Genomic DNA, 14,368 nt, shown 5'->3' on the forward strand with positions numbered 1-14,368 from the left:
GTAGTGACTTCAGTAGTGCTGCTGTTGTCTTATAGTAGTGCTAGTATTGCATACCTTTGAGTGAGTGAGTGAGTGTTGCGTGGTGACTGTCTGGACTCTGGACTATCTAGGTGAATAAGAACACTACAGAGATCTATGAACAGTGGCCATGCTTGTTTGAGATCGATTAAAATACATGTAATTTCTTCCATTATTCCCATATGCATATCTCTGCCCACTCAATCTCTCCCTTACACCCTGTTCAACATGAAAAGAAAAACAAGACTTGATGAGATGTCGATGTTATACTGTGAGTTTAACTGGCAGAGCTGTGTGTGTGTGTCTGTGTTAGCATTAATTATTGATAGCAGAAGCTTGCAGATAGCGCATGTGCTAGCTGAAAGTGTTGCTAAGCGAGCGCTTTAGCGTGTTAGAGACAGCTGAGAGAGAGACGGAGCGAGAGAGAGAGAGAGAGGGAGCGAGAGAGAGAGGGAGCGAGAGAGAGAGAGAGAGAGAGAGAGAGAGAGAGACGAAACACGAAACACGAAGAGAGGGAGAGAGAAACCGAGAGACAAGGGAGAGAGAGATGCACCTGTAGCGTCTCCTGCTTTTAGCTCTGTTAGCAATAGCACCTCCAACGATTACCTCTTCCTCAACTAACTAGGGAGACAGACCAAGAGAAGGAGCGAAGAGGAGGAGGACAGGGAGACAGAAGGAGAGAAGAGAGAAGAGGAGGAGGACAGGGAGACAGAAGGAGAGAAGAGGAGGAGGACAGGGAGACAGAAGGAGGGAAGAGGAGGAGGACAGGGAGACAGAAGGAGAGAAGAGAGAAGAGGAGGAGGACAGGGAGACAGAAGGAGAGACGAGGAGGAGGACAGGGAGACAGAAGGAGGGAAGAGGAGGAGGACAGGGAGACAGAAGGAGAGAAGAGAGAAGAGGAGGAGGACAGGGAGACAGAAGGAGAGAAGAGGAGGAGGACAGGGAGACAGAAGGAGGGAAGAGGAGGAGGACAGGGAGACAGAAGGAGAGAAGAGAGAAGAGGAGGACAGGGAGACAGAAGGAGGGAAGCGGAGGAGGACAGGGAGACGGGGAAAGAACAAGAGCACTTGATAGAGAGATGAAGCTTACTGAAGAGTGAGAGATTATTACAGAAATAACAGATGCAGAGAGAAATAGAGTGAAGGTGTGAGACGTGAAGGAAAAGTTGAGGTGGGGAAAAGAACCGAGAAAGAGAGGAGACAGAGAAAGAGAAAGAGAGGAAGAAAGAATGGACAGACCGAGACAGATATACTCTGCCAGCGGTGTGTGTGAGAGTGTGAGTGTGAGTGATAAGATGATGAGTCGTCAAGCTTACTTCTACCGGGTCCCTCCTCAGGAGCTGCACAGGAGGAGCCAGCAGGACCCCACCAAGACTAAGGCCCTGCAGACTGTCATTGATATGAAGGTAAGTCCTACTATGGATCCCAAAACTGATAGTGTGATAGTCGTTGATATGACGACAGGCCTAACAACTGCTTGACAATTAACCAACACAAACAGGCCTGTAGTCTGACTTTTTGATAGGCCCACATTTAAGTCAGACGGCAACAGTAGTTCATCTAATGATCTGGTATCAGTTTCATATTGAAACAGAGTGAATTATTGATAGCCTGTAAGGTGAGCATAGTTGATTATCTCACTGAATTCAGGAAAGATCACATTACAAAAGAGGATACATATTGTTACAATACACACACACACACATACACACACACACACACACACACACACACACACACACACACACACACACACACACACACACACACCAGTTTAAGAGTGAGTGTGTGTTGACTAGGGTCTATATGGGGCCGTTTCCAGGGAAGACATATTGGCCCATGCAGAGTAGAGCACTTATTCAATTTGTTTCAAATGTCACATATGGAAGCTTTCACTCTCATCTCAAGCCTTTGAAGTCAGTAGGAGCTGTGAAAAATGCAGTTGACTCCACATGCAAGCACACACACACACACACACATACACACTTTGTGTTAATTCAGCACATGCCTCTACCAAGTGTGGTTTATAGCTAAACCACAGTTATTTTTCACACATTTTGCCATTTGTCCTCCCATTTACAGATTGCACATTTTTAGAAGGAAGTGGCTTTAGTTCTTGAAGCAGCATTTATTTATTGCTGAGGGAATATTAGAGAGAAAAAATCAAAGAAACATATTGATATAAGAGTGAGTGAGATGGAGAGATGTTTTCTATGGTGATGGTTAGAGGTTGGCAAACGGAATGTGTGTTATGTTCTGTGTGTTATTTTCTGTGTGTTATGTTCTGTGTGTTATTTTCTGTGTGTTATTTTCTGTGTGTTATGTTCTGTGTGTTAGTCATGAGAGCAAAGTGTTGTGACTTCTGAGTGTAAAAAACATATGTGTTGTAATTAGTGCTTGATTTTGTTTGTGGCAATGTGTGTGTTATGTTGTTGGTGCTGAGACGTGTGTGTTGTGTTGTAATGAGTGTCTGAGACGTGTGTGTTGTGTTGTAATGAGTGTCTGAGACGTGTGTGTTGTGTTGTAATGAGTGTCTGAGACGTGTATGTTGTATTGAGTGTCTGAGACGTATGTGTTGTGTTGTAATGAGTGTCCTGAGACGTGTGTGTTGTGTTGTAATGAGTGTCTGAGACGTGTATGTTGTATTGAGTGTCTGAGATGTGTATGTTGTATTGAGTGTCTGAGACGTGTGTGTTGTGTTGTAATGAGTGTCTGAGACGTGTGTATTTGTGTTATGTGATTTCAGACCACACCCCCTTTCTGTTTTGATCCTGACGTGATCTGGCAGGTACAGTAGGATCTCCTCATCCCACCCCTCTACCTGCTCTAGTCTCCTCCCATGGCAATCCTCAATACATGACACACATCTACAGTGTGCAATAAAGCCCTTAACAATCCTCAATGTGTATTGTCTCTACTGCAGGCTGTGATTGTACAGTAGCCGGTCTGTCAGTCACTCTTCTCTCCCTGCACATTGGTTTCTAACCCCATACAGTTGGAGTGAAACATGATGACGTTCTGCATCCCAACATAAACTGAACATGGGGTAGCAAGTAGAAGATATCATAATCAATGTGTTGGAAATGGCCTTTACAATCACGTTTTGCCAAAGGTGGAACTTTCTTTGTGTTGAGATATGACCCCCTATTTTCTATATAGATTATTTTCACTTTTTTGGTTTCTTTGTGTGTAATCTCTGTGTGGTTTCTGTACATGGTGTGTTTTGTCTGATTTGAGAGGAACACATGAGATGATGCATGTTGCTGCTGTGTTGCTTTGATGGTTTGGATTCGTCTGCTTTGTGTGTTTTCCTCTGCATGTGTATTCATATAGCTACTGTAACACAAAGACAGTAAAACAAAGACTAGCTTGGGGCAAGGGGTATAGTTTGGGGTGGATGTGTGTGAGCATAGGTTTGTGAATTGGGTGTAGGCATGCAGGATGTAAAATCATGTAGGTGTGTGTGTGTGTGTGTGTGTGTGTGTGTAGTGTGTGTGCATGTAGGATGATATGCAGTATACCATAGTGTATGTTGGGGCGGCGGTGGATGGGGTGGGGGATGTCAGTAGAGTTCTAGTAATCGAGGTCAGATGCTTGCATGCAGCCTGAGGTTTCTACCGATGCCATCATACAATCTGCTTCCATTTATTCCATTACCTTCTCATCTTCTCCAAGGTTTACCGTTTAACGTGTGTCTGGTCTTATGGAGCTAAACAAGCTCAGAACCTGTCCCATTCCCTCATAGATACTGTGCATGCAGGAACAAATACAACCCGCTTTGTCACTATACAGAACTCTGGCCTTTTCCCTCCCTTTACTATTGGACCCAGTCACTGGTTCAGTTGTATGTCCTGGCTAGGACGGGTCTGCTTTTGTCTGTGTGCCAGTCCATCACTATTACACACCTGTCTTTTCAGCTAATAATCAAGACTGGTATCTATCTCACCCATACTGTCCCATTTAGCTCTCTGTGTGCCTTGTTCTCCTCTGTGTGTCTCTGGGTACGGTGTCATGTCTGCTTGCAGTCTCGTCTCTTCTTCTCTTTTCTGTTCATCTTTTTTGTCATCAACCCTTTATTAAATATAAACTTTGAGAGGCTGACTCCGCGTCGACCCTTGCCGTCTCGACTCTACCTCCTTTCTATTCACACCTTTTACAAGCCATCATGGCCTTTTCTGTGGCTGACGTTGGTTTCTCCCCCTCTTGGCTGGTGTGTGTACTGTAGGACACTAAGATATCGTCTCTGGAGAGGAACATCCGAGACCTGGAGGATGAGGTCCAGTTGATGAAGACAAGTGGGCTGCTCCACCCTGGCGACCGCCTGGATGAACTCAAACACATGGAGGTCTACAAGAGCCACTCCAAGTTCATGAAGAAACAGGTAGAGAGAGACTCACTGGACTGGTGTCACTCTGCTTGACATCTCCGCATGTTGCTATGGTTGTGTATGTCGCCTCTGCATGGTTGTGAAGAAGCAAAGTATCACGTCAACAGCACTGTTAATTGTGCATGTGTCGACTGCATGTGTCTATGCTTTCTCCTTTACTGGGCTCTGTGCATGTCACTATTGGATGTCACTGCCATGTCTCTACTGCATGTGCCTCCTTCAACTTCAACATCTCATCTCCAGTCCTATCCACTGCATGTCCTAACCATATGTTTACTGTTTGCAAGGTATCACATCAACTGTACTCTGCATGCCTCTACAGTTGTCTGTGCAAAACCTTTATGTTTCTACTATCTCTGGTCAAAACTTTCTGGCTTTTCAGCCAAGACACAAAAGGATTGAGCCGTCACTCACTTTGGAAAATCTTGACTGAACCAACTATTTCACCAAACTCTCTTCACTTCTCGTCGCCGCCATGACACAGCTTTTCGGCTTCTCCTCCAGCTCTCCATGGAAGACACAAGCCATATCGGTTTACGGGCGATGGTGTCCATTTGCACTACTTCCTTTGTCAGACAGGAAGCTGCAGTTTTATAAGAGCAAGGTCTGGTTTCTGTGGCGCAAGCTCTCTCTTATGGTTTATTCATATATACTCACACACACGCACACACACACACACACACACACACACACTGTCCAGTAAACACAAACCATCAATAATCCTACTCTACTCTAAATGGTACATCCAATATTCCATCGGTGTATCAACATGAAGCATTTCTTTTAATGGGAAGGCCCGCTCTAATAGCTTTATGGGGTGATGTATGAATGGAGGTATATGAAAGGCCAGTGGTTTAATAACATCAGTGTTGGGTTTCAGAGCTCTGTGTGAGTGTCTGTGATGGCCCGGGGTCGATGAGTAGCGTTTCATGTGAAAATGTTTCTGTTTGGTTTGTTAATGGTGCTCTTTGTAGTCCCCATTTGACAGTGCATTGGGGAAGTTTCTGATGCAATCATAAAGGGATGTTTTTATGAATGGGGCTTTGACAGACGGCTATGAGCTAACAACAGCAGAGGAAGGAGCTCTCTCCTCATGGAGACTGGCCTGGAATGATACAACATACTGACGGCTGGAGTTTGGTGTCAGAGGCCTCGTCTTTCTGCACACACACACACACACACACACACACACACACACACACACACACACACACACACACACACACACACACACACACACACACACACACACACACACACACACACAGCTACCCACCTCCCACACACACACACATATTTATCACATATATCCCTCGTCTACAGTATCTTCCTGGGACCTGGTCTTTCAGCGCGGGGGAGGTTGGTGGTGAGCTGAGGAGGAATCAAATAGGGGGACATTGATAAGGGGAGGACAGGCTGCTCTGATGAAGGGACAGGACAGCCTCTCTGGGTCTTTGGTTTCCTCACTGGGCTGCTTATCTGGGTCAGAGCCCCAACCAGGCCTGACCTAGTAGTATACTAGCCTGTATACAGTGCCTTTAGAATGTACTCACAGCCCTTGACTTTTTCCACATTTTTGTTGTGTTACAGCCTGAATTTAAAATTGATTAAATTGAGATTTTTTTGTCACTGGCCTACACACAATACCCCATAATGTCAAAGTGGAATTATGTTTTATTAAATTAATAAAAAATGAAAAGCTGAAATTACTTGAGTCAATAAGTATGCAACCCCTTCGTCATGGCAAGCCTAAATAAGTCCAGAAGTAAAAATGTGCTTAACAGGTGACATAATAAGTTGCATGGACTCTGTGTACAATAATAGTTTTTAACATGATTTTTGAATGACTACCTCATCTCTGTACCCCTCATATACAATTATCTGTAAGGTCCCTCAAACACAGATTCAGCCACAAACACTAAGGATGTTTTCCAATGCCTCGCACAGAAGGGCACCTGTTGGTAGATGGGTAAAGATTTTTTTAAAAGCAGATATTGAATATCCCTTTGAGCATGGTGAAGTTATTAATTACACTTTGGATGGTGTATCAATACAACCAGTCACTACAAAGATACAGGCGTCCTTCCTAACTGTTGCCAGAGAGGAAGGAAACCGCTCAGGGATTTCACCATGAGGCCAATGGTGATTTTAAAACAGTTTAAAATCACAATTTAATGGCTGTGATAGGAGAAAACTGAGGATGGATCAACAACATTGTAGTTACTCCACAATACTAACCTAATTGACAGAGTGAAAAGAAGGAAACCTGTACAGAACAAAAAATATTCCAAAACATGCATCCTGTTTGCAACAAGGCACTAAAGTAATACTGCAAAAGATGTGGCAAAGCAATTAACTTTTTGTCCTGAATACAAAGTGTTATGTTTGGGGCAAATCCAATACAACACATTATTGAGAACCACTCTCCATATTTTCATGCATGGGTGGTGGCTGCATCATGTTATGGGTATGCTTGTAATCGTTAAGGACTGGGGAGTTTTTCAGGATAAAAAAGAAACGGAAAGGAACTAATCACAGGCAAAATCCTAGAAGAAGAGATTAATTCACCTTTCGGCAGGAAAATAACCACAAATATCTACACTGGAGTTGCTTACCAAGAAGACAGTGAATGTTCCTGAGTGGCAAGTTACAGTTTTTACTTAAATCTGCTTAAAAGTCTGTGGCAAGACCTGAAAATGGTTGTCTAGCAATGATCAACAACCAATTTGACAGAGCTTGAAGAATTTTGAAAAGAATGATGGGCAAATGTTGCACAATCCAGGTGTGGAAAGCTCTTAGAGACTTACCCAGAAAGACACAGCTGTAATAGATAAGATCTTGCTACCATGGAAAGGTAAATAACTGTCAATTTGTGGAAAAATTGCCCTGATTAACTCTTTAGTATTATCCCAGTTGACCTATTTGCTTATGGTCTTGCCTACGCCTAGCGAACAGTTTTTTAAATTATATGAGAAAAACAGATTCAATTTTATTTGGAACGGCAAGCCAGACAAAATTAAACGGGCCTATTTATATAATGAATATTAAAGCATTAGACCTATCACTAAAAGCTTCAGTCATACAAAAGTTAAACTTAAATCTGAACTTGCATTAAAGAACATAATTGGTTAAAGAAAACTGTGATAAATAAAAAAGTATACCAGTTTCATTTAAGGACCGAAGGATTGACAGCCGTCCCATATAGATTGCAAAATAGAAGAAAAAATAACATATGGGGGATTGGAATTGATGCAGACAATTACATTAATGGAAGTTACAATCGATCTGCAATATTAAAGCTGATCTACCCCCTAAAAAAAAAAAAAAGACAGCTGTAATAACTGCCAAAGGTGATTCTAAAATGTATTGAATCAGGGGGCTGAATACTTATCTAATCAAAATGTACAGTATTAGTTTTTTATTTTTTATAAATAAAAAAATGTTTTTCTTCCACTTTGACAGAGTATTTAGTGTAAATTATTGACAATAAAATCCATTTTAATCCCACTTTGTAAAAACAAAACGTGGATAAAGTAAAGGGGTGTGAATACTTCATATATACAGTGCATTCGGAAAGTATTCAGACCCCTTGACTTTTTCCACGTTTTGTTACTTTACAGCCTTATTCTAAAATTGATTCAATTGTTATTTCCCCCTCATCAATCTACACACAATACCCCATATTGACAAAGCAAAAACAGGTTTTTAGATATTTTTCCAAATTGTATAAAAATTGAAAACGGAAATATCACATTTACAGAAGTATTCAAACCCTTTACTCAGTACTTTGTTGAAGCACCTTTGACAGCGATTACAGCCTCTAGTCGTCTTGGGTATGACACTACATGCTTGGCACACCTGTATTTGGGGAGTTTCTCCCATTCTTCTCTGCAGATCCTCTCAAGCTCTGTCAGGTTGGATGGGGAGTATCGCTGTACAGCTATTTTCAGGTCTCTACAGAGATGTTCGATTGGGTTCAAGTCCGGGCTCTGGCTGGGCCACTCAAGGACATTCAGAGACTTGTCCTCAAGCCACTCCTGCAGTGTCTTGGCTGTGTGCTTAGGGTCATTGTCCTGTTAGAAGGTGAACATTCGCCCCAGTCTGAGGTCCTGAGCGCTCTGGAGCAGGTTTTCATCAAGGATCTCTCTGTACTTTGCTCCGTTCATCTTTCCCTCGATCCTGACTAGTCTCCCAGTCCCTGCCGCTGAAAAACATCCCCACAGCATGAATGCTGCCACCACCATGCTTCACCGTAGGGATGGTGCCAGGTTACCGCCAGACGTGAAGCTTGGCATTCAGGCCAAAGAGTTCAATCTTGGTTTCATCAGACCAGAGAATCTTGTTTCTCATGGTCTGAGAGTCCTTTAGGTGCCTTTTGGCAAACTACAAGCAGGCTGTCATGTGCCTTTTACGGAGGAGTGGCTTCTGTCTGGCCACTCTACCATAAAGGCCTGATTGGTGAAGTGCTGCTGAAATGGTTGTCCTTCTGGAAGGTTCTCCCATCTCCACAGAGGAGCTCTGTCAGAGGGACCATCGGGTTCTTGGTACCTCCCTGATTGCTAAGTTTGGCCGGGCGGCCAGCTCTAGGAAGAGTCTTGGTGGTTCCAAACTTCTTCCATTTAAGAATGATGGAGGCCACTGTGTTCTTGGGGACCTTCAGTGCTGCAGAAATGTTTTGGTACCCTTCCCCAGATCTGTGCCTCGACACAATCCTGTCTTGGAGCTCTACGGACAATTCATTCGACCTCATGGCTTGGTTTTTGCTCTGACATACACTGTCAACTGTGGGACCTTTATATAGACAGGTGTGTGCCTTTCCAAATCATGTCCAATCAATTGAATTTACCACAGGTGGACTCCAATCAAGTTGTAGAAACATCTCAAGGATGATCAATGGAAACAGGATGCACCTGAGCTTAATTTTGAGTCTCATAGCAAAAGGTCTGAATACTTATGTAAATTGGGTATTTCTGTTTAATTTTTAATACATTTGCAAAAATTCTAAAAACCTCTTTTCGCTTTGTCATTATGGAGTATTGTGTGTAGATTGATGAGGGAAAACATTTATTTAATCCATTTTAGAATTAGGCTGTAACGTTACACCACTGTGCACTGTAGATGCCAGTGGTGTAACTTCAGTTCTCCTAGAGTAAGTGTAAAACTTTCACTCACTATTGGGCTATTAGTGATAATAAACTACTATTGCTTAGTGATGCTAGGTCAGTGTAAGGTAGTGATGGCGTGTAGTTTAGAGGTTGTTTTGTTCTTGTGTTTTTGTCTCCGTAGGAGGCCGTGTGTCAGTGGTCCTGGGATCCTCCAGGGCCAGGGGCCCCCCACCACACTTAGACCCCCACCCCACCTTCCTCCTCTTCCAGCAGCCCTGAATAGCAGACCGCTCAGCAGTACCCCTCTTTTACCTTCTCTCTTTCATATCTCTCCCGTTTCTTTTTCTCAATTTTCTCTTCCTCTTTCTGTCCCCTCCACTCTCCCATCTTACCTCTCTCTCTTCTCTCTCTTTTTGCCTGTTTCTCTCTCCCTCTTTCTTTTTCTCTTTCTCCATCTCTATCCCTGTCTCTCTCTCTCTCTCTTTCTCCATCTCTATCCCCGTCTCTCTCTCTCTCTCTCTCTCTCTCTCTCTCTCTCTCTCTCTCTCTCTCTCTCTCTCTCTCTCTCTCTCTCTCTCTCTCTCTCTCTCTCTCTCTCTCTCTCTCTCGCTCTCTCTCTCTCCCTCTCTCTCTCTCAGAGTCAAAAGTGATTGGCCCAGCTTTCTCTCTCCCTCTCAGAATTCTAAAGTCATGACATGCTCCCCGCCGAGCAGCACAATTAACAAATCTCCCTCAGAAATCAACCTCTCACATTTTTGGCACTGGAGCGCAGATGACAATCTTTGTGCACATAGCTAGCCCACTCGCAGAAAAAAACTGAGCGTGGAAAAAAACGAACGGGTCCATTTGATTTCCTTAGTGGTTGTTCTGTGCTGTTCTTTCAGCTCTTTCCCTTCAATTACACAATTTCAAAAACGATCAGTAATCTTGCAGATATTTGAGTGTAATACAGCTTCTCATAACTATTTTTCTCCCCCTACGAGTGTTTTTCCTTGTCTCAGTTTGGGTGTTTGGACTGTTGTTTCCATGGGGTCTGTAGTAGTAGGAGTGTGTCTTGGATAGAGAAGCATTTCTAGTCTTCTAGAGGATTAATCATTCTGGCCCTCTGTGTGTATTGGAGAGTGTGTGTCCACGTCTGCCCTCCACGTTGTATTTATGTACTCAACAATGTCTCCAAGGTGATTGTGGAGGTTGGAGGATGTGTGTCACGTCCACAAGTTGATGGTGGGAGAAGAATTACCTAACTTTGACCTAAGATATTCTATATTTTCTCTGGAGTAGAAAATACAAACATTTGACCTCTCAACCAAACCTGAGATGCATGTTGTGTCAGCATGATTCTCCATATATCCCCTGTCAGTCCTCTGAAGGTGTATGTTCTATATGCTGGCCGTATGTGTGTGTTCTACAAGTTCTGGGTTTTAGTTGTGTGTAATAGGGGTTCTAGGAGCTTTTGGTTTTGCGCCATTCAGAATTGCTAAGGTATTTTATTATGGTTTAACGTGTGTGTGTGTGTGTGTGTGTCGTGACTGACAGGTAGACCAGCAGAAGCAGGAGCTGAATAAAAAGGAATCAGAGATGCAGGCCCTTCAGACCAAACTGGATGCTCTGACCAACCAGAACTCAGACTGCAAACAGCACATAGAGGTGCTCAAAGAATCACTCAGCGCCAAGGAGCAACGCTCTACCACACTGCAGACAGAGGTGAGAGTGTTTAAAAATACTGCACACACGCACAAACGCACACACGCAGCCAGGCAGGCTATGAGAGGCCTGTGCAGATCTTACCTAGTCAGGGCCCTCCATTTAGTCTGTCTGGCCTGGTGCATTGGGTCTGTCTGGGAGAAAGAGCAACAAGCTCACGGGTTGACCAATTTGACTTCAGATTCTGACGTTTATCCACGTTTCTCTAAACGTCCAATTTCGAAGTTGCTCCAAATGTCAAATTTCGATGTGTTTTGGACACCCTAGGTTGCGGCTGCGACTCCTTTATGCGGCTCCTCTTGCAGTTTAGGGTTAAGGTTTGGGATAGGGTTAAAACCCCAAGAAATTAAACGAGTGTTTAGCACTGGGATTGAACAGGCGACCCTCGGAGCCAGAGCTCGCGGCTTAAGCCCATCCCCGTCCACAACACCATAGCAAAACCTAAGCCTACTTAATGGTAATAGCGCTCACCGTTGCCCCTAGTTGGAGGGTTTTAAAGGCATCTCTCAACGTCCTCGGGACATGGACCAACGTCCAATTTCTAAGTAAATCTTGAGCGACCTGGCAGGAGAGAAACTGAGGGAGGCTGAGGGAGACTGGCAGTGTTTTCATCTCTCTGTCTTTGAAGTCCTGAACTCTGTGGGTCTAATGATTTTATGAGGCGGGGGGTGAGGTGGGGGGCAGGTTAGCATTTTTCTCCAAACTTCTGTGGAGTTGGAAGCGATACTTTAGATGTCTTTGTGCGCGGCAGCGGAGAGCGGCTCACTAACGATGTCCACTCTTCATTACAGGAAGCAATTTGGGCCGAAATTAGGGCTAATAGTCTATACATGTGCAAGGAATTTTGGCGTAGCGGTGAGCCGAATACATCATACTTAAACGCCCACAAGAGCTGGAGCTGAAAGACGATGCCCATAGTTTACCCATGATGTTGCAGAACGATTTAAGTCAATAAGTCATCATTTTAGTCAAAGTATGATATATTTGGGCTTGAAGTGGGACATTCGTGGAAATCCGTGTCAATGCATTGTGTTTCCCCTATGACATGACATGCTAATAATTTTTGGTCTACATTTCTTCAGGGCTGGGTTTTAGTTTAAAGTTACCACCCACCAGCATGGCATTGTTTATTAATCAGAAACACCAGCAATGTGTTTCTGATGAATACTTTTTAACTTCTTTTTTAGGTAGTCTGTATATATATCGTGGTCAAAACCATTCATCTTGGGGCGACGGGGGGAGCGGGTTTCCAAAATTCTATATCACATGCATTTTGACCATTTAGCAAATGTTTGTGACCACGCTAGAAAACCAAGTATCTATCCTATAATGAAAAGGCACCTGCAAAAGAAAATTGCACAAACTTCTTTATCTATTTTGTTGTGCTGTTGTTACATTTGTATTAGGTGTTTCATGTCTGATGCGCTCTGGAAGATGTTTAAACTTTGGTGATAACAAGAGATGGCAAAGTCAAATATACTGGTTCCCCATATCCATCTTTGGCAAAGTTTTCACTAAATGCTAATGACAAATCCAGCTCCAGAACCAGCCATAACCTAGCCAGCCGGCTAATCTTTTGAATATGGTGTAGCAACAACAGATAACATTAGCTAGATAGACAAGGTTAGCATGCTAGCTACACTGACAGCTGTCAGTGCTCTACTTGTTGTTATTTGTCCACCCCACGTGGAAATCACCACAATGTTCTCACCCCCAATTCGGGAATATGTATTAGTAGCCTGCGTCATTCTTCTGAGGTGGAAGCTAAACGAGAATTTCCACTCTAGGACAGGAATTAACGTTGAAATAGGGGCGGCATTGCCCTCTGGTTGGGGTCTTTAAAGGAATTGACTTTCAGTGGGTGGTGTGTGTGAGATTGTGTGTGTGTGACAGAGGGTCAATATATAATTGGCTGTAATGCACCTGACATTTGACACTTCGCTCTAACATGAGAGGCTGCTGGGATATGGATGGCCATAATGGGATCTGTCAGCCCTGATCTCACACACAAACATACACATACACACACACTCTCACACACAGTCAGTCAGTCAATCCCAATCTGGACCCCTATTCCCCCCCCCCCCCCCCCCCCATTCCAGTCTCTATATCCTTCTGTCTATCCCCGTGGCCATCACTCCATCTTGCCCTCCAGCTCTATCAGAGTGGATTAAAGCCTTGGCCTCAGAGCCAGGTTCCATAGAGGCTGACAGCCATGTTACTGGAGGGGTAGAGGGAGGGCCACAGACCCACAGACAGGCAGCCACTCTGGTACTGAAAAGAAGAAGAGTGGCTAGAGAGAACAGACGATGTAGTGTGATTTGAGGGAAGTAGAGAATCAAGGAAGACATAATAGAGTGGAATGGAAGTGCATTTATCAGACCCATCAAAGTTAAGGACCGCTCCTAAATGGGGTTGATTGAATCCATCTCTTGGTTTTCCTCTGTGGGAATGGAAAAAGATGTGTGTGTTCGTATGTGTGTGTGCGTGCGTGTTTAAGCACAGCATTGTGGAGGGTGCAGTGGAAATGTAACCCTGTAATAGGTGTGTGTTATCTGTCCTGCTGAGGTCAGTGTAGTGCTGAAACGGTACACCTGCAGATCAGGTAACCAGTCACACGGCCCTCCTGCATATTTAACTAGCCAATGAGAGAGTGGCAGGAAGCAGAGCTGTATTGGAGAAGTCAGAGAGCGGTGCACCACTGTTTGCTGGAGAGTTAGTATCACAGTTTTACTTTGAAAAGGTACAAAAAGAATGAATCAATGCAGGGTTTTACCATGCTGTCTTTGTAAACGGGCTAAAACTGGAGTTGATCCTGTCCCTGAAGCCTGCAGAGCAGTGGCTCTGTTGTATGCAGCAGTGGGGGTTATGAGTAGGCCCACTCTGAGCCTCGTGCTGCGACCATGTTGATAAATCACAGTGTGAAAATGGGTCCCACCTGTGCAACTGGCCTCCACAAAGGAGCCGGCAGGAGCCGACATGTCCGCCGGGTCACAGGCACAGCCAGGGGGGGAAACAGGAAAACACCCGCCACTCAAACCATGTCACAACACCGGGTCACAAGCACAGCCATAGGGGGAAACAGGAAAACACCCGCCACTCAAACCATGTCACAACACCGGGTCACAGTATGTGGCAGAGCTAGCGATTGTGTG

The 14,368-nt window shown here is 44.1% G+C and overlaps 1 protein-coding gene across 1 annotated transcript in view; it reads left to right on the top strand.

Annotated features, from left to right (window-relative positions):
* Positions 1 to 1,061: 1,061 nt before the first annotated feature.
* Positions 1,062 to 14,368, top strand: part of LOC311114092 (uncharacterized protein) — a gene marked incomplete at its 3' end in the record, with an annotated part of 35,450 nt that continues 22,143 nt past the window's right edge. Inside the window, exons 1-3 of the mRNA XM_084189373.1 lie at positions 1,062 to 1,423; positions 4,243 to 4,398; positions 11,046 to 11,213. Of these exons, the coding sequence (XP_084045499.1) occupies positions 1,247 to 1,423; positions 4,243 to 4,398; positions 11,046 to 11,213 (501 nt within the window). The 5' untranslated portion in view covers positions 1,062 to 1,246. The remainder of the gene's footprint in view (positions 1,424 to 4,242; positions 4,399 to 11,045; positions 11,214 to 14,368) is intronic.

This window comes from Coregonus lavaretus (assembly GCF_964263955.1).
Source record: "Coregonus lavaretus genome assembly, contig: HAP1_SCAFFOLD_4446, whole genome shotgun sequence".
NCBI lineage: Eukaryota > Metazoa > Chordata > Actinopteri > Salmoniformes > Salmonidae > Coregonus > Coregonus lavaretus.